The sequence below is a fragment of the Uranotaenia lowii genome, chromosome 2 (assembly GCF_029784155.1).
Source record: "Uranotaenia lowii strain MFRU-FL chromosome 2, ASM2978415v1, whole genome shotgun sequence".
NCBI lineage: Eukaryota > Metazoa > Arthropoda > Insecta > Diptera > Culicidae > Uranotaenia > Uranotaenia lowii.
In genome coordinates this window covers 77,050,623-77,072,653 of record NC_073692.1, presented here as the reverse complement: position 1 = coordinate 77,072,653, position 22,031 = coordinate 77,050,623, and the positions used below count along the sequence as shown (strand labels likewise).

The 22,031-nt window shown below is 33.2% G+C and overlaps 1 protein-coding gene across 1 annotated transcript in view; it reads left to right on the top strand.

Moving 5' to 3' along the window:
• The window catches only part of LOC129747932 (mucin-2), a 234,663-nt gene that overhangs the window by 150,864 nt on the left and 61,768 nt on the right, over positions 1 to 22,031 (top strand). Inside the window, exon 3 of the mRNA XM_055742360.1 lies at positions 12,028 to 12,072. Within this exon, the coding sequence (XP_055598335.1) occupies positions 12,028 to 12,072 (45 nt within the window). The remainder of the gene's footprint in view (positions 1 to 12,027; positions 12,073 to 22,031) is intronic.

Genomic DNA, 22,031 nt, shown 5'->3' with positions numbered 1-22,031 from the left:
TGCTTTGGCTGACCCGGTACATGCCTGCTCAATTCCGACTTTCGCCTTTCTCCGATCATCGATCATCCTCCAGGTTTCATCCGACATCCATTCACTTCGTCTTCCACAAACTTTACCGAGAGTACCATGGCTCGTCGTGATAAAGGCATTCTTGATTCCACACCACTGTTCTTCGACTGTTCCGTCTGTCGGCAACTCCGAGGCTCGGGATTCTAGCAGTTCAACGTATATGGTATGTATGTATTGAATCCACCTTGGGTTTACGGCAGCGCCGCGGTTGTGGCAAAAAAAATAACCCACACGTCCATCTTAGCTACCACGCAACACAGTCATAACCACTCAATGAGACTTGTAAGGGAATGGAATCGTAAGCAGAGGCACTTACGGTATCCAGGGTTAAAAGAGGAAAAGTCTCGAGAAGCTATAACCATGTTGTTGACTAACCAAGATAGCATGCAAACTATAATCCCGCCGCCAAGGCTTCCGAAAAAAGAGTGCGTCATTATTTTACAAATAGTAATCAAATACTTTCTTTTTCTCAACCATGCCAAATTCCCTTGACATAAATTGAGGAACGTCTAGTATTCAATGCGGTACTAGCATACACGGTAACCCGCTCTTTTTGTAAAACGAGGATACCCAGATTCCCCTACCCTAGATATGAATATAATACAAAAGATACATAATATAATAAAATATAATACAAAAGATACATAATATAATAAAATAAAATATAATATAATAAAATGAAATATCCATGTAAATAATGTAATATGTATGATATTGTATTAAAACAAATTAAATTTAGTACAATATCAAAAAAGTCATACACCGTAAATGGCCGGGTTCCGACCAGACCGAGCCATGATCAAATTTAGAAACAACAGAAATTGAATCTCTCACAATTCATATTCTAGATCGAAAACACGAATACTATTGATTACAATGGATTCTTCGGATTATAAACGGTCGATTCTGATAAATAAACATCATTTGGCTCTAGATGAAAATATTTGCTTCTAAAGTTCCAGTATCTAGAGAAAATGCTGATGGCGTTCAGCTCGGTCAGGATTCTAGCAGTTCAACGTATGCCCTTTTCACCTCTGGATTCTCCAACCGGCGGACGTCGTATCGACACCCGACTTTCTCCTCACGCCGTTGGACACGCGCAACTCTCAGTCGTATCTCGCCAAGGACGAGGTGATGGTCAGATGCAATGTCTGCGCTTCGTTTGTTGCGGACATCAAGAAGGCTCCTTCTCCATTTTCGACTGATGCAGATGTGGTCAATTTGATTTTCTGTTCAGCCATCTCGGAATACCCAAGTGACCTTATGTGCTGGTCGATGGGGGAAGAGCGATCCACCGATCACCATGTTGTTGTTGCCACAAAATTCTACAAACAGCTCTCCGTTTTCGCTCATCTGTCCTAGGCCATGGCGCCCCATGATGCGCTCAAGGTCTTGATTGTCGGAGCCAATCTTTGCGTTGAAGTCGCCCAAATGGATTTGAATGTCACCCTTCGGAATTCTCTCTACCACGCTGTTCAGTTGACTGTAGAACTGCTCTTTCTCCTGCAAATCTGCAACGTCAGTTGGCGCAGAACACTGGACCATTGTAAGGTTTCTAACCCGTGTTCTAAATCTGGCTACGATTATTCTTTCGTTTATCGGTTCCCATCTAATGAGGGCCGCGTATTCCTGCGGGCTTAACAGGAAACCAACTCCTCGTTCCCGAGTAGCGTGTTCTCCTCGTATGCCAGAGTAAAGCAGTACTTGCCCGGACTGTGTCTTAAGTTCTCCAGTGTTAGGCCAACGGACTTCGCTCAGTCCCAGAATTTCATTTGAGGCGGCTAGCTTCTCTAGCAAGTTGAGCCAGCTTGCCTTGTTGAGCAAGGGTTAAAACATTCCAAGTTCCAATTCGTGTCCGTGTTTTCATGCTAAAAGTCGTCGCCAAAGTTCCAGATCGGTCATTTCTTTCGGATTCCGTAACAAGTTTATCGGGAGCAGTAGGTTGTTAGCCTAAAGTCCCTATCCCGTGATGGGGCTGCCATCTTGGACTTAGCTGGCGGGAGCCGCATTTCATAAGTTCAGCCGCTTGCTGCAAGACAGACGCTGTTTGAGCCGCCCCTGACCTGGAGAACAGACGCTCGGTTGTTGTTGCACGCCGCCCCTGACCTGGGGAACAGACGCGTGCGGCAACCTTCTCAGTCTGCATGCGACCAAAGCCGGGGTTGGGTACCCGATCTCCGCTTAGGTTACTCGCACCCCAGCCGCCACCGCGGGGAGGTAGAGATAGGAGTTGTGAATAAGAGGTGATATGACCACTATGGGGTCTCGAGTTGCACATTATCCACCGTTTACCAGGCATTCATCTAATGTTACTTAAACAAATTTGACGGTTCATTGATTGAAAAATTCGATTTTTACAGCTCTTTTCTTTAATTTTTAAGTGTTCATGATCTTGGAAAAATTCAAAAACTAAACTGTTTAAATATGCACCGTATAGCTTCTAACTTCCGCTTTTTGGATACTAGGTGTTTTTTTTTTAACATTCCGTAGTTGATGTGGTCTTTTTTCCGAAGCATGTTTTACCAGTTTTTTTTTCAGACTTAAAATCACAGAAAACTGAAAAGTGATATCTGAATATTGTCTTAGAAACATATTTGATTCACATAACGAGGTATCTGAACTGTAAACTTTGTAATAATCCGGATGAAAAACAAGAGAGATACTGTTACGTTCAAAAAGAAATGAAATTGCGCAGAGCAACGCTCTAATAAAGCTGTTTCAGAATAAGTGGGGGAAAATGAGACTGCCTCATAAAATTAACTGTAACTTTCTAAAATTTGACGTTTTGATCTGACAACTTTGTGAGAGTATTTTAAAAAGTACCTACGTTCTAATATCGTTTTTTATCAAAAACGATCAACATGATCATATATTGAAGCGGTTTAAATATGAGGTTGGTTTCAGGGTAAAAGGGCGATTTCATTCCTATCGATGGATGTATGATCCCATGTATCAAGGCCGGATTAAGGGCGGGGCAAAAGGGGCAATTGCCCCGGGCCCCCCGGCTCAGGGGGGGCCCCCGAGGGAAAAAAGTTTTTACATTACTTTAATCATACTACTTCAAATTCTACAAATTTATGAAGAGAAAGCGAAACTAGAAGATCGAAATTAAAAATTTGAAATAAAACAACTAAAGGGATCCCCGTTAAATAATATCTAGAAAAAAATTTCTCTTACATAAGTTAAGGGGCCCCCCTAGAGTAAGCAGTGAAAGATTTCTCCCGCATTTTGTGGGTTGAGAATATCAGAATCTTGGGATTGAATTTCAAAATTTTCGACCCAAAAATGATGTCAACCGATTTCGAAAAAAAAATAGGAAGAATATGAGGCAGAACACCTCAAAATTTCTTTTTTTTTATCTACAGGAAAAATAAAAAAACATCTCCTCAGTTTCATTACATACAAACGTCTTGCACAATAATAATGTTTATTATTATTTTAACTTTCAAAGTAATGGTTACTGCACTAAAAAAGTAGCTAAATTCGCCAAAACTGGCTCACAGTGTCAAGAGTCTTTTAGGAAAGTTTTATGATAAACATTTCAGAATTTTACCCGAGCAGTATCCGGGTTAATATCGGGTTTTTTTATAACATTTCACTTTTCGAGCATTATTATTGAAATTTCCGTTGGTTTATAATATCTAAACTCTTCCTCTCTCTATATTGAAATTAAAACTTAAAAAAAACTGTAGTTGCTTAAATTGGACCAGTCGACAGCTCGAGTTTCTTTATTGAATTTACATCCCAAATTTCTGTCTAACACTTGAAATTCGTTTTGAAACATTTTCAACTGAGTTAACCATACTTTCATCATCTACTGAATTAAATATCCTGAATACAGCATTTAATTTTCCAAATGATCATTCTCAAATTATCATAAAAATCATTGAGTGATTCTCTTAACATGAATATTTTTATGTTTTTAATCTTATCTTTATCCAGATTCAATTCATTGAGATTTTCAAGTCTTGTGTTATTTCTCTAGTTAATAAAGTTCAGTTTCATGGTTTTTCTTAATTTTGAGAATTCAGGATTTTTGTTAAAGGTACTAAACTCATTTGGATTCCTTATTTGACTTTTTCTATGATAACTGATTCTGTGTTTTAAACATTTAATCTCTATTCTGAATATTTTTCATTGATCATTTTTGCACTAACACCCCTTTGACTTTGAAGGCATCGAATGAAATTTTTTTCATATTTAGAATAACAATTTGATAAGTTTTTTTTTATTTGATGAGTATCATATTCATAAACTTCTTATGAAAACGTTTTTTCTCGTTCATAGATATTAAATTGGAATTCACATTAGGTGCAATTTTTACTTTGGCTTTGATTGTAAGTTTGATTCTCTTTTTTTTTATTGAATTCATATTTTGTTTCTCAAAACTTGATTTGAAATTATGATTTAGATTTGAGACACTGTATTGTGGTTCTGGATATAACCTGATTTAAGTCTGGAATTTTGAAACTCTTTCATCTGTTTCTCTATTCAATTAGAATTTAATTTTTTTGTTTATTTTTTTGAAGTTTGTATTCTTTGTTTAAAATTTTCATGATAATTCCCAAATTTCATTAGTTGAATATTTCTCGATGGAGCACAAACTAGACGATCAATGATGAAATGAAAAATATTTAAAATAATTATCTGATCATTATTCTAAATCAGAGCTTTAAAATAAATTGAGAATTTATTTTGGCATTTTGCAGCTCAAATCAGAGCTTTCATTTTTGATAAAATCCTAAACTGATTAATTAACAATTTTTATTTGAAGATACCACAATTCATCTTCTACGCAGACAACATGGTTCTTTGAAGACAGTATACTGAACTCATCTTCAGTTCTTCTACACGTTTAAAATGTTTTGTATTCTCTGGGATAGAATTTTTTTTTAAATTGAATCAGAGGGCCCCCCAGAAAAATTGCCCCGGGCCCCCCGATGGCTTAATCCGGCCCTGCCATGTATGGTTATAGGGCAAATTTTAAAGTCAATAAGTTATACATATTTGAAATTTAAAATGTAAGGACATTTTCCAAGCCCGTATAGGAAAAAATGACAGGGACCTTATCAAATGATTAACTTTCAATAAAAAAAATGAAAATGGAAAAAGTGGGAGGGCCCAAAGGAATGTGTGAAGGTAAAATTTGCATTTGCATTTTGTTGCTCAAACTATATAGCAATTAATTGAATTTTTGCCCCTAAATATATGCATCATGAATGTTCTTTTTTCTATTTCAAATGTTTCCAAGAGAAAACGTTAAAAAGCAAAGTAAAATTTAGAAAACTAGCATTTGTAAATATTAAGAAGGTGTTTTGTACCTTTTATGATCAAAAAGACTTGTTAAAACCGTTAATATAGAGACTGACCAATGTTACCCCTAAGCATCAAAATCTAAACAGAGACTGGATCGATTTTCAAATCAAATTTAAAGTAGTCTAATAAATTTCTGCAACCATGTATTACATTCATAGGAGTCCAGTACTCGTTTTAAAAATAAGAAACATGCCACATTCTCCTTTGCAGAAAAAAGAAAAGAAAAATATTTAAAACAGTTATCAATATCACCCGTTTTATGGTCCCTATTCTTGTTATTTTGGTTCATAAAATTTCTTAATTGGTTTAAGCAGTTTTTATAAGCCAAGAAGGTTTAAAAAATAGCTGCCTACAATGCCATTTATTAGTTCAGAAATGTAAACACTTATCCAAAACATCAACTCGCTTAACCTGCAAACAATTGACGAAGGCAAAACCCCGAACAGCAAAACTTTGACGGGCTGCCTTCTTAAGGTGCTAGCATGGCGTCGTCATGTTTTCACCAAGCGAGCAGCTGTTTACCGTCATGCTTCAGAAACTCTGGGTGAATCAGATCGCGTCGATCGTAAACGACTCACTACAGTCGCCTGACTTTGCTCCAGAATCATTCCCAAATTCCATCATCCCAAATGAATGGAAAGAAGGGATAAGACACAGGCCGAGAAGGCTAGGCGTTGTGAATCTACAGAGCTGACAACGGTAAACTCGCTTGAATTACCGCACCACAAGCTCCGAAAATTGAAGAAAATTGAGAAGAATTTTCGTGTTTCCAAACAGGTGAAAGGCGACTGACGGAGTAACTGGCGGCCTTAATGATTGCGATCAAGGTCTTATTTCTGCAGAAAAAATTCATACCTACCTTCACAAACCGGTTTAAAGAGCCAAAGAGAAAGAACTTTTTCAACCAGAAGACATTAACATTTTTTTCTACCTTTTTCCGTTCTAATTATGAAATTGATGGCGATTATATGCATGCGTTGTTTCTCGACTATCACTTCACAATTACTGTTGTTCCTTTCCCAGTTTTGTCTTCAATCTTTTTCGGAATTCTACCTTCTCCTGGTGAGTTTGGTGCTGATTGTTTTTGGCGCGCCGCAGCAGTTGTGCATTTGTTTTTATGTTCCCAAGATTTTATCTCAGTCGATTAAAGACGCTGCTCAGTTTTACTGTGGCAGATCAAATTAACGGTCTTTCTCGGTTTGTTTTGGGTGAATGTTGGGAGCTGTTTGGCACTTTTGATTGCTTTATTTGTGCCCGATCGGGAATTGGAAAGGGTCTTCCTCTCGGGAATTCGGTTGTAAAAATAAGTCGGGAGACGACTAAACAAATTGGTTCTCGATAAAGCTGCTGCCACTTTAGACGATGCATTGCTTTTTCCTGAGAATAATGATTATATTATGACTCATTGAAGCTGGGAAAGATAAATTTATTTATGTGAAGTTAGTGACATTAATTAAACTTTAATGCCAAACTCGATGACTTAAATTTCAAGTTTTTATGAAGTTAATTTTCAAAGTGTCCAAAAATGACGATAAAGAGAAAATTAGTGAGTTCAACCTTTTTCTTTTCTTCTAACAATATGTTTTTGTTTTCAATTCTGTTATGAAATTTCTAACCGAACCATCTAGGAATGGAAGCTTTAAAATAATCTTATTCATCACTCAGTTTTCCAAATCTTATGTGTTGAAATATGTTTATGCAATTTCTTCGGTATGTTTTTTCTTCAAACTGTGTTTCAAGAGTAAGAAGAAAACAAAGTGTTGTTGAGAAATGCCTGCTTTAAAGTCGAAACATTCCAGTCTTCCCAGTTTGACCTCTGGCTTAACCGAATTTTCAAAGAAAAAAAAGGCCGGATATCGTGAAAAAAAGCCTGGACTATGTTCGGTTTTATACGGAAATAAACTTCCAAACATTTTTTAATTGAAATCAGAAAGTTACGCTGGCGATGTGCCTCGAAAAAAAGTTAATTTAACTTACATGTAATTACATCCATTTTTCCATTTCTTTTGAATTTTTATGAGAAACATATTCCCTGGATTGAGCCGATGTCCGTGAGTTCGAGCCCAATGGTAAAAATCGATCACAGTTATACCGGATAAGTTTTTCAATGACTGTCCGTCAACTGCATCGTCGATTTAATTCGCGAATGACATAAAGATGTTAAAACGACTATAATCGAAACAAAAAAAAAATCATGGCATCGATTTTGCCTGTTTTTTTGTGTAAAAATTGCCAAATTTACCCGGCAGGTACACGTTCTGAAAAAAAAAAATTAAACGCGTAGATAGTTCACTTGCTTGTTGAACCGAAGGTGGTACTCGCTTTTTTTGTCAAATTAATGTAAAAAGAAAATTATGTTCAAATACAAGTATTGAAAAGTTCTCTGTTAAAAACACAAGATGGAAGCAGCAGTAAAAAAAGATCTTGAAACTTACATTAAAACCAATCAATTTTTATTTAGATTTCCAAAATTCGATAAAACCAAGCTGATTACCGACAATTTGTGACACTTATAAACGATACAAAAATCTAATTCTAATAAAGCAATTATACCTATTGAAAATGGGAATGTGAAAGTTTGAAGTTCCACTTTTAAAAGAAAATAAGTTGATTTAAGAAGATTTTTCAAATCTCAAAATCAAATTTTTTTGTTGTTGTTTATTATAGTTTGAATAAATTTTATTCTAAGACCAAAAATTAAAACTAAATTTTGGATTTTTTTAATACAGAATCTTTGTTTGTTATTTTAAATAGAAAATCCGAACTCAAAATAAATGAATAAAATCTGAATCCTGAATGGAAATCAACATTAATTCAATTATGAATTTGATATGTTCAAGAATTTAATTTTTAAGCGATGAATTCTATTCTTAATTGTACAGATTACTAATCATTTTTAACTTTGAATTTTGTATAAGAATTCTGAAAAAACGTCATCTTGAATTTAATTTTCAATGCCGAATGGAATATTTTAATCCTAATTGAATTATTTAAGAAGGATTGAACACAAAAAATAATCTACAGATTAAAAGAAATTATTCTATGGTAGTTTTCTTCCGATATCCTAATCTATGTGGAGATATCGAAGAAAGTTGCTAAAAATTGCAAAAATCTTATGTATTTATTTCATTGAAAAAAGTAGTTTTTGGAAAATCGTTACTTTTTTTTCGGATTTGAACATTTCAACAAAAGTTTTTATCTTAATCAAACACAAACAGATTTTTGCACCTAATGAACAATGTTTGGAAGAAATTTTTAAAATAGTATTGAAAAAAATCTACAATTTCAAAAATTATTTTTCAACTTTGAATGGCCATTACTTTTATAAAACTCTTAATAACGACTCCAAATCTATTCAGATGGGTTGTTCGAATTTAAATGATAATTTGTCACTGAATCAATTATTGCTATCCTGATTTTAAAAAAGTCATGAATTAAAGGGTTAAACAAAAATGATGGGTCAAACAGGGAAAATCACGTTATTTTCTTGTAATGCAAAAATTTTATCACATATGACGTATATTTAAGATTTACACGCAAAACAATTGTCCATGAAGGCCAAGCGGAAAAAGTTTATAAATTAAAGATATCCTAGAAATAATTTGAATTCTTTCAAGCGCCAGATAAGCTTAACTTTGCAAAGAATTCATGTTATTTCAAGCTTGCCAGATTGCCAGGTTCAATCCGGATTTGCCAATTACTTGACATAAAATTTTTGGAAAAGTTCGATCCGGCCTGATTATGTTGTTTTAGTTGGAAAAAGTTGGATTTATTCGCTATATTTAAAAATCTAAAAAATGTGAGTTATTGTATTTTTTTTCTTCATTTCCCTTGGAATACAGATTTAAACGAAATTACAGAATTTCTAATTTTTCGTTGTTTATTGTTAAAAGTGCCATGCCATTCAACTTGCCCTTTATGCAGTAAACGAGTTTTGATCACTGCCTCAAATTCTTCGGGTAACTGCAGTATCTCTTGCTTTCTGGTCAGCTTTGTCGTTATCCATTACATATTTCCAAATGACTTGAATATTATCTTTCCATTCAGATTTGATTCTATATTTTTCCAGGCTATTAATAACACTCAAGCCCGTGCAAAGAACCCGTCCATGTGGGTGGTTCAAGAAATCAAAATTTAGCTTAAAATAATAACAACACCAAAAATGCTTGATACATACGCAAAGTCATTAAAAAATATTCTACGTTATGTCACTCTTTATGAACTAGTAATTTGGTTTAATTAAAAGCTTCGGACATAAGAACCAGTTTACAGAAATTGAATACAAAAATATAACACCATATTTCAAAAGCAATAAAATCCAAATCCTTAAATGAACTACAGATCAGATCAGCAATCCAGCTGGTTTAACAAAATGATAACACATGTTTATTTTCATTTTACGTAATTTACATTTCCTTTCTTTATTTTTAATTGAAGGTTTTCTGGAAAAATTTCATTGTGATATATCTTGAAATTAAAAAAAAATATTTAAACATGTTTTGAAATGTTAGTTGTTGAAAAAAATATCTATTTTGAAAAAAAAAAATTCAAAACACAGAGTTGAAGATTGAATTCGATTTAAAAAAAAAAATAATTTTTTTTTTTCAAGAGTTCCAGTGATGAAAGCCAAAGATAAAATCATATTTTATAGAAAAATTCTTCCTTTAAAAGTTTTTTTTTTAAATTTTACATTAATAACTTTATTCATTGATGATACAAGCTTAATCATTGAGTTATTAATAATTCATTATTAATTATTGAAAACTTATTGCGGCAAAGTTCAGGATGAGAAATAATCAATACGGAACTGATAGAAAAAGGAAAATTGAATTCTATTTTGAAATATGAAAATTGAAAGAGCACTTGAAGATAAGATTTAAAATTGCTACTCAGAATTATGTTTGGAACTTTGATTGATTAACCTCAAAAACGTGATCGATTCAAAAAAGATGAAAGGTGAAATGTTTATAAACTTTCGAGGGCATATTATATTGTTTGAAATTAAAAGCTCTTAATATTTTTTTGCAGTTAATAGAAATATTAGATCCTGGCAATGAGAAAAGGTAAAACAGTGTTTCTCAAATAAAACTTCAAAGAAGATTATGTTTTCAGAAAACAAAAATTCAAAATTAAAAAACATTGACACACTTTTTGACAACATTTCAAAAAATTCAAATAGTTTATCAATAAAATGCACCAAATTATTTGAAAAATAAAAAAAGCATTTAATTTGATTCGGTAAATTAATTTGAAAATACGCAAAAAAATTAAAATCAAAAGATTAGTTTTTTTTTGTCATAGTAGATTTTGGCATCCAAAACTGATGAACTAATAAATATACAGTTATGCAAAAATCTGACTCTGAATTTGCAATGAAAATGACTGTTGATCTTGAATAGTTAAATTCTTTTTTTTTTTTTTTGAATATCATATTATTGAAGAGAGTTTTAAAAAAGATTTTATTTACTTTCACCTTTTTGTTGAAATCTGCCAAATGATTTGATTATTGCTTTTAAAAATATCGATTGTTCTGATTGAATTGCTTCTTCTTTAAAAAATCTCTAAGTTCTTATATTTTGCAGAATGAGGAAAAGTAAACAAATAGAAACTGTTCTGACCTGATTCGCAGAAGTCAAAATAATTTGCGATCCTAGGAAAATTTGATAATTAATTTCTTGAATCTAATAGTTTCAAGTTTTGGCAACAAAAAAAAGTCTAATTTTATTTACAGGGCACATAGTCTCAGTTACTGCCCCTTACCTCCGAACGGCTGAACTGAAGAATTGAAGCTGTTCAAGTAAAAATTAAGAATTGGTTTCTTGAAAAAAAAATGCAAGCAGAACATTATTAGCGAAAATATTAAATTTGTTATATTGGTTGGCTTCAAATTCTGAACATTTCTCAATAAAACCCATTCTAAAGGCGATGTAGGATATTTTTGTGTTAAGATATGAGTTTCAATACAAAAGGTTTATTGAATTAAAAATGAGAATTTATGAATGAGATGTTAGAAAATTGAATGTCTTAGGCCTTGAGTGATTTAGAATAACGTTCTGCCGGAGTCGAGTCAATTCTTGACATGTTTATTAACACTTATTTTTAAACACCACTAACCATTACAACGGTAAATTCATTTCTTGATCTGAAAATATCACGTGGGAAAAATCTCCATGGGGGAGGGTTTAAACCCCTAATCACTTCCCCCTCTCTTCTCACTCATTGAATTCGTGCATATCACTGAAACACCCAAATTATCCTGTTCTTCAAAGAAAAATCTTAATTTAAAAAAAAAATCTTTTTTGCTTTTGTAATTAAAAATACAAAAAAGGAAAATATTATTTCGCGGTAGTTTTATTTCTCATCGGTTTATAAAAAATGCCGATTTGAGTTTAAACTTTGAAAATATGTACTTGATTTGAAAAAATAATTCAACAATAAATAGTTTGCCTCTTTCACAAAAAAAAAATATTCAGAAATTTTCTTTATAAACCTTTTGTAATTTTAAGATTTCTAGCGTTATTTTGACACCATTTTGAATTATTGTTTTTTTTTTGATAAAATTTTTATTTTCACATAAAAATAAATCGATGAACTCATTCATGATTTCATTTTAAAACGATATTTTTCCTTTTTTTCTTTTAGGTCAGCTCATCTCCAACATCATACCACAGAAAACACTCTATAAATGTAAGTTGATTTGTATTATGTATTTTTTTTGTTAAAATTGATGTTGTGAACTTTCTCAGAAACCATATACTTTGTAATTCATAATATTGATTGATTTTTGACGATTTATTAAAAGAGATTTATCTGATTAATGTGCTAACTAACTGGAAAACCACAAATTGGATGGTTTTGGTATTTATGAGATAGTTATAGTAATTGTATCTCGTAGTGCGAAATCTCATATTTGCAGTGTTGGGCATCGCTAACTGAAAAGTTAGCGGCGCTAATTAGATCCGAACCGCTAAATGTTGCGTAAAAGTTATCGATCTATATTAAAGCGCTAATCGCTAATCGATACTAGAAAGTTTTGAAAAAGATTAGCAAAACACAAATTTAGCGATCATCTTTAATAATAATATTGACTTGAAAAGTTGTTAAAGGATATCAATAGGGGCAGTTTTCGAACTTATTTTGTAATATTTCTGACCATGTCATTTGCGTCAGTCCACTTTTAATTTTGGTTGACGTGCTTGGTGGAAAGTAAAAGGAAAAACTTTTGAATTAAATTTTTCAAAATATTTACCCGTTTATCAAGTTTTTGTTTTGCCTCAGTTAATGCAAAAATTGATTTATTGACTTATTTTGTTCTGGAAATTTCAAATTTTACAACTTTTTTTCATCTCTTTTAAATTTAAAGAAGGCTTATTCTTCAGACCTAAAATCAAGTGAAGACAATTCAAAAAGACGTATATTCCTATGATTCCAGTAAAAATCGAGATCGAATAGCTTCTTAAATCAATCTTTAACGAAAGTAAAAAAAACGATCAAAATTTTAAATTTGAATGATGCCGAATATATGATCTATAAGTCTCTGACCAAATTAACACTTCAAAGAAGTAGCGTTCTTCAGTTAGCGGAACTAAAAATTAGCGGAACTTTCTTTTCCGCTATCTGAAGAAAAAAGTAGCGAGAAATTTAATTCACTAACCGAAAGTTAGCGGACTAACTAGCGATTAGCGGAATAGCGTTTTTGTGCCGGACACTGCGTATTTGATTTTTAATGTGCCTCAATGTGAAAATTTTTTAAAATGGATTGTTATTAGCATTTCAGAAAACTTCAATATAACTCAATTTTTCCGTAATTTATTTAATTTTCATTGCTTTACTTTTACAAGCTGCATTCCATCGTCAAACGATTTTCACATACGGAATTTACACATAATACAGACCCCGATCGATTTTGGCAACACGCCTGAACATTTTGTGTTTTGTTAAAATCGAATGTTGCCAAAATCGAACGGTTTTTTTGAACATTTTTCTCCTTTTTCTACAAGTTCAGTTGTGTCAACAGTTGTGATGGTCATTAAAATATTTTTTTTTGTAAATTTTGCATCATTTTTAGTTTGTTTTTTGTCATGTTTGCCATTTTTTGTATTTTTCAACATTTTTATTTATTTTTTATCATTTTTAGTCTTTTGTTTGTATTTGTTTTTTAATTTTATGAAATTGTTGTCATTATTTAGTTTTTTTATTTAATATTTTTTTTGTTGTATTTTATCAACATTTGAGATCGTAAAAACGTTTTTATGGGGGTTGTCTAAATTATATCTAAATTGGTTCTGTTCTAGCGAAAAACATTAGGAAATGTCGTTCCAAAAACACTGGCACATGTGCCAAAATCGAATGTTCCTAAAAAAGGAAGGGGGTCTGTAATGTGAGTTTATGAATATCCGGCTTTTCGAGGTCCCTTATTCTAGAAGTGACACTCTGTGAGCGCTAGGATTTTCACACACATGTTTCTCGCACAGGTAGAAACAGCACCATCCCAGCCAGACAGAACCCAACCAATGGATTTCGCACAGAACCGCAAAACCAAATGCAATCTGGAGATAGGTACAGGAAACGCCGGCCAACATGTCAATTAGCTCGTTAACCTTTCCCAGTCCCGAACCGAAATCGGAACCAACACGACTCTGACCGGGCACTTTGAAGAAGAGCTGCTAAATTATGCCCAGGCTCCCATGAGAGTTTTCCGCCCCTCCTTTTCCCTCAGTTTCCTCGAAAGGAACACTTTAAATGCTTTTGAATTGGCTGGATGAACCACTGAACCTAATTGTGGCTTCCTTTTACCGGATCTCACTCCTTTTGCGACCAGAGACAGAAAGAGGGAAAGAATGAAAGTGCCCTAGTGGAGCTCTGTCTCCTCAATCTGGGAATCTTCTTTTACGTGATTTCCGGTGGGAAATCGATGGGTTCTTTTTTAAAGTTTCAAGATGATCACAAATTGGAGCGGACGAGAAAAGATAAAACTCTTTGGATGGTTTCAAGGCTGATGCTTCCAGGAACAAAGTAACTTAGTTAGATATGAGAGAAATTCGAAACCATTCAGGTACCATTTGAAGAAATTGGTTCAATCCGTTTGAGATAAATTGCACTGTAAATACAACATTTTCGAGGTTTTATTTTGTGGGGACAACTTTTTTTCTTGAAAGTTTTGTAGTTCACATTTCAACTTTTAAGCCTACAAAGGATTTTTTTCCATCTTACGAATAACCATTTCCTTTCTGCTGCTTCGGAAAGTGACTGAGATCGGATGGTTCGATTTAAAATAAATGAGGCGCATATCTGATAAACTCTTTTCAACTTCGTTTAAACTTCATCAAAATTATGGATAAGGACAGTCATTGATCAAGTGTAATTTTTTAAAGTATTCTCTCATTATATCGTTGGTTTGAACCAAGAACCAAACCTCAAATATGGCACAAACAAGATTGGAACAACATAAAAACGATGTTGAAAAAATGGAGCAATTTGACTTTGCAAAGAAAGTCTTGGTTTAAGACGGTAGGATTCCTTTGAATTGCTCAATATTTTTTTATGCGTCAAAGAATTTTACATATTGGCCCGTAAATTTAAAAAATTTTCGAGGTTTAAATCAATTAGAATATTCTATGAGCATGTAAACCTAGGGTCGAAAAAGTGACACATTCATGCAGGTCTTCCCGAAAGAAAGTACCGATGAGTATTTACAGGGCCGTGGAATGGGGTGATGGTTTAAATCTTAGAGTTTGCTAAAGAGTTGGATGCATTCATTTTAGAAATTGAAGACTGTCATGAAAAAACTTATTTTATGCTCAAATCAAAAGAACTTATACTATCAAAATTACTCAGGGGATCGTTAAAAGATTTTACCATCGATGATTGAATGTACTTTATTTTGTTACTAAAAGCTTGTGTTTAGCAATGTGTGTTAGTGTGTTATTAAAAGCTGTGATTTAAAAATTTTAAGACATATTTTCTTAAGTTACATTTATTAAGCAAGTATTTATAAGAGTATATTACATGATAAGTTCATTTTAACTTTTTTTTTTCATATCCAGTACATATTTGGCATAGATAACCAAAAAGTTAGCACGGCTAGTAGGTCAAATTAAGCGATCGCAAATCGAAAACGTTAAATGTTGTCATGGCCACTTATGGGTTAAGACAAATTTGGGATTAATTGACGTCTGTAATCAATCTGCCCACACTTGTTTAAACACCCTATTGCCTAGAAGGTTTTAACGACGAATTGAGCATTATTTGAGTTTATTACCTAATGAAATTTAAATTCTGATTTTTTTTTCATGGGGTATCGGTAAATCATACATTTAATTTAATACGTAATTGTTAGACAGACATGACAGATGTTTAAAAAAAAAAGTTGAATTACCTGAAAATACACAATATAGAGTTACTTGTTCACTTCAAAGTGAAGTGTCATGAGTGACTGAGCATTCCAGATTTCTCGGTTTATCCGGGTTTGGCCGGATATTTAGTGAAAACTCCAAGGTAAGTCAGGCCCGGCCGAGGTCGCCGAAATCACAGAAAGAGAGGAGAAAAAAATTTGTAACAGATTTAGTGTCACAAATCATAGAATTTTTGTAAAATTTCACAGATTTTCTGATTTTTTTCAGATTTCAAAAATTGTTAATTTTTAAGTCAATTTTGACTTTTTGTTCCTTACTCATGAAAATTTTAAAACAAAGTAATGTGCATGATTTTTTTTTCTACTAACACTAAAAAAAATTCCAATTTGATGATGTTTCAAATGATTTCGCAATTAACTTCATAAAAATAGCGTCACAGAAACCCGTCACAGAATTTAAGGTCCAAATAACAGAATTCAAGAATTTTTTTTTGGCAAAAACACAGAATTTTTTTGGCAACCTTGGGCACGGCCCGAATGACAAGTTTTTGACGAGATTATCCCGGATGTTGCCCGGTTTTGGGATTGAAAAATATGAAATCAAGATTTCTTGTTTTTGCCAGGCTTAAAAAAAATTATCCGAAGTTGCTCGGCCCGGGTTCGTGAAAAAAAAAATTGGAATGTTTATGATTAAGGTTGCCAGATTTTTTTCAGTATGTATCCGGCCCGGACAAATCAGAGCAATTTCATATAAAAAATCTGACAAATCCTGGCATTAGATTTAAAAAATGACGACTGAAAATACCTGAGCAATATTCGGGCAAATTTTGTCAAAACCTGGAATCAAGAAAATAAAAATAAAAACAAATGTCCTCATCAAAACTGATCTACCGCTTTTAAAACGTATTTTTGGCTTCCAAAAAACTGTGCAGAGTTATTTTCATAAAACTTGTTCTAAATATTTCGTTTGGAAGCATAAATAAAAAAATGTTACAACACAATTTGTTTTGTGTTGTTGTTTGATTTGTCAAATACATTGAATAAATCCGAACAAAATCCGTGCATGATTTAATGAAATCCGGGAAACCGGGTCGGGTCAGATTGTTCCGAACATTTTTATTAAATATCCGGGCAAACCCGAATAAAACCAGGTAATCTAACAACATTGTACATGATGAACCATTCGTTGTCTCAGATCAAATGTTTTTTAGATTCAAGATGGCATAGAGCTCATTTAGCTTTTTAAACTTATCGAAGCACTGAGGGTCAGAAAAGTACAAGTTCCAGAGTGTAAAATAATAAATTGAAGAAAAAAGCAACATTTTTCGAAAAATTTCGTTCAACAAATTAAAGAAATTTTGTTCTCATGGCTCCAACAAACATGAGTAAGATAAAAAAAATCAAATTATTGATCAAACAGAGTCTTACATTGTGAAAACAAAAAGAAAAAATTTGAAATTTAGTTTTTTTTCTGTAAATTTGAGATACTAACCATTTTCTTCTTCAAACAAGTTATTTCTTCATTTCATTGATGAATTTTTTCCGAATTAAAAAAAAATAAAGTAAACTAAATATGAACCATACAAAAACAGTTTTTTTCTTAAACTATCAAATTTAAACATTGAATATCGTAAATATGCGAATAAGTGCCTAATTCATGAGATGAGAAAAGAAATCCTTTCAAGTTTTTTTTGGGCTTATAACTAAAGTAGGGGAACTATTAAGGTACAAAATGCGCAGAGCGGGCAAGATGCGCCACCATCAGTACTTAACTAACCAAACATTTTTCAACATTCCTGAAAATGCCAGTTTGTTCAATTTACACTTTTATGCGTTCCAAAACATTTGTAGACGTTCTAATTTTTTTTTTTCATATCACCTAAATTTGACGAAAAACGTAAACAAAATTTTTAAAGAGTTTTTTTTGCAATTTTTTAACTTTTCTTGTAAGGAATTACGGCATCCAAAATCGAAAAAACCACCTGTCATATGTTCTAATTATGAACATGGGTCCTTACATTCATCGAAAAAAAAATCCTAATTTCATAATGATTTATATTACTTGAGCGATATTAAATGAAAATGTCAAGCCGTGTTTGTTGAAATATATTAGTTAAAATTTATGTGAAATTTTCATCACAATACTTCTAGAGAAATTTTTATGTTAAATTGAAAAACATAGTTTCAATATAAACGGAATTATTTGAAATTACTGTAATTCATAAAGATTTGATTGACATTTCACAAGAATTTAATTATATCTGGCAACACTGCGTGAAGCAATACACTTTTCAATCTGTTAAGTAAACTACAAGTTTTTCTACCTGCCAAACACTTTCTAGGGCACTTCAATCAATATACCTACACTAGAGTGCCCCAAATGACCCGACTTTTGAAAAAGTTATGCGCTGCAGGCTAAAATTGATCCTTGGCCTAGTACAAGATCTCATGCCAAATTTAAGCAAGATCGGATCACGGGAAGGGGTCGCTCAACGAGCCTTAAGTTTGTATGGGATTTCGAGACATTTTGATCGGGAGAAACATGAAAAACCAGTTTTTCATCAATAACTTTGGTTCCCGTCTGCCGATTTCTTTCAAAAACGGGTTTTCTTAAAACCTAAATTATGAAAAATATTTCATCCGAAGACTGCATTTCGATAAGAGTTGAGATAAAAAAGTTCTTAGGCTTCAAAAATGGGTTAACTTTTTTAACGGTGGTATTCAGCACTGTTAATGAGGCGTCAATATGTTCGACCGCCTCGACTCATTAACAGTGATGAATCCTTAAAAAAATTAGCTCATTTTTGAAGCCTTATATCTTTCTTATCTTAACTCTAATTGAAATGCAGTCTTTGGATGAAATATTTTTCATAATTTAGGCTTTAAGAAAAACCGTTTTTGAAAGAAATCGGCCGACGGGAACCAAAGTTATTGATGAAAACTGGTTTTTCATTTTTCTCCCGAACAAAATGTCTCGAAATCCCATACAAACTTCAGGCTCGTTGAGCGACCCCTTCCCGTGATCCGATCTGGCCCAAATTTGGCATGAGATCTTGTACTAGGACTAGGATCAATTTCAGCCTGCAGCGCATAACATTTCACAGGTTTTGAATTTCCCATACAAATTTAAGGCAGTCTAACCTACACGTAATACATATTTAATGGCGCGTTTGGGTACACAGGTAGTGGGGTAGTGATAATTAACGATTTTCGAAACCAGGCGAGCTAAATGCACACATTTATTTTTTTTTTAATTTAGATTCACTAGCAAGGCCTTCATAAAATTGAATTGAATGTGGTAAACGTTAAAGCTGAAAATTTAGCTGAATTTATCACACTTTCTCATGCATAAAAAATATTTAAGGATGCCTTTTAATGGAAATATTTCGTTCATATAACATTTTTTATCAAATCTTCCTACTAAAATTGCGTTGCAATACATGCCGCATGACTCTAATTATCAATTCTGACAAAGATTTAAGGTTAACTTAATTATCGAAACTTTAAAAAAATCCTGGCACAGATTGACAGCCACATTAAACCCTACACTCGAATTATCACGCTTCAACTGACAGGAAAAACACACATCATTGTTAGTTTGCTCCACTTTATCTGCACTCCCCGCCCCCTTTTTCCCAATCCAAATTTAGCGATAGATTTCGTCTTCCCTTTCCCACCTAAAATCCCGCACATCAACGCTGAAATTTCATTCGACAGCTTAATCGTTATTTAATGAATGACGCACGGCAATAAATTAAGAGCGCTCCTCCAGCCGTTTGATCAAACTCCACTCCACGCGGTGGCAAAATTTTAAATCGTTTTCCAGTAGCTGGCCGCCAATCGATGATTACCTCCAGCTAGGTGCTTCGTCGAAGGAAAAGGGGACGAGGGCGTCCCGGAAGTGGGCGTGGAGCCTCGAAACAGGAACAGGCCAAAGTACCTGTGCTGCGGTAATAAATCAGAAACATCGACAATGGCACCGAACCATCACCGGATCGGATTCATCCACGACGAGATCCCGGTTGAATTACCTTTCCAGGTCTGGTGTTGGTTGAGTTTGTTGGATTTGGATAGGATTGGAGCACACGCCAAACGAAGCCTGGGTGCGATTTGTGCAAAGTAGCGACTGAATTTAATCTACTTATCCCTGGCGCTTTTCGATTGTTGATTTCATTCCGTCGGTCCGCTGAAATCGGTTTGAGCGAAAATTATTTTTCAAATGATTCAAATGTGATTTAAAACCTAGCAATTATTTCTGCTTCTGATATTTAAAAAAAAAAAAACAACAGGTGATTAACATTCTTATGCATCTAACGTAAGGTTGCCAAAATTATTTCAGCCAATATCTGGGCCGGAAAAAACTGAGCCCGAGCCTTGCGAAACTCAGGCATTTGATTTTAAAATTGTTGACCAAAAATCCAGGAAATATCCGAGAAAAAAAATAAAAAAAAACTTGGATAAAAGGATTTTTTTATCAAACCCCTTCAGAGGACTTTTAATCGTATTGTTGGCAACCAAAAAACAATTCATGATTATTTTTATGAAACTTGATCAAAACGATTCATCTTCAATCGCATGAATAAAAAAAATCAAAACACAATTGGTTTTTTTTGTTTAATTGGCTATTAAAATGAACTAATCCTGGCATTTTCCAACGAAATCCGGGTAAGCGGGCTGGATCGAACTGTTATTCAAAATTTTGTAAAAGGTATCCGGACAATTTTTTATAAAACTGGCCATCTGGCAACCTGAATTAAACGCTTGTACATTACATTGCTTATTTATATTTTGATTATTTTTGTTGTGTACTTTCATTAAAATCGTAGCACCAAATGGATTTAAAACCTTTGAGTTTTTAGTTTTTAGTCTAATAGCCTTTCTAAAAGAGGATTCCACATAATCTCAAAACAATTTCAAAGAATAGTCTAAATGCATATGGAAAAAAATTGGTTTCTGGTTCAGTTGTTCTGCTAATGCTCTCACATCAATACATTAAAGTAAAATATGTCACATGTTCTTCGTATAAATGTTTGGTTACCTCAGGTATGTTGACTGATAAAACCCCATTCTTCTTCAATCCGTTGAAAAATTGAAAATGTTTAACGGCTTACTCAGTTTATTTGTTTTGGGATGGTTGTAGGTTTTCTTTAGATAATTTTTTAATAGATAGCATTGCCTTATCTTAGCATTTTCTTTTGATCATTTAAAACGTTATCAATGGTTCTTACGAGCGCATTTCGCGAAAAAAAAAAATTTTTTTACCCCTTTAATGCATAGTGTTAATTTAAAATAACACTAACCAAAATCCAAATGAATTGTGTGTTCGAAAAAAAATGCAACACTTTGTTTTGTGAATAACTTTTGAATGCATGTTTGGAAATTGATGAAATTTTCAGTGAAGCTATCTAGTAATGCAATGTATATGTGTACAAAATTTTGTGAAAATCTCTGAAGTGGTTTTTGAGATAGCGTCCTATACTGAAGTTCATGGACAATTTTTTTTTTTGGCAGTATAGAGAAAAATCCATAAAAGTCCCTGGGGGACACCCAAAGTTCACATGGTAAATCGTTAATGAAGTTCTAAAGGACCCAATAGCGAGCTAAAGTTTGAATAAACGTGAAGATTATAGTTTCTATGAAGTGAGAGGATTGTGATAGGTTTTTTCAAGTTCAATCTGAAAATATAAATAAAATATATGATAATAAAGCCAAATTTTTCTGACTGGTTCGTCTAGCTGTTTAATGAATAGGCCTTACTTAAATTATACAAGGTGGAAAAGGTGGAAAAGCTGCCCAATAGTAAAATAATCAAAATACAGTTGTCAAATCATTTGCAAAACATTTTAATGGCTTGTGGGAGGATAATTTGAAAAAATTCGTGACGGACAGCAAAACTAACACATCACCGGTCACCTCGAAGGTTTTGATCCAGAAACTTTTTTTTTACAAGTCTCGCCTATATTTCCCGGAAATAAACAAGGAGAAAAAAAAATTAAAAATATACTGTCCCGTACTCGAGGAGGCAATCGATCTGAGAAAACTGCAAATTACTCAGTCATTCATAACGATTGACACTATGCATGGCAAAAAATACAGAGAAGACTGCCTCCAAATGCGACCGTTTTCTCTGCAAAGCACTTCAATAAGACCCACAAAGTTTATATTCTGCTTAAGTTGGATCTGAAATCGTGGGAATACGCAAAAATGATGGTGGAGTGAAAAGTCAAATATGATGTTTTTGTGAGAAGGAGCAAATTTGTTATAACTGCTATCAAATTCAAAATTTTGAGTT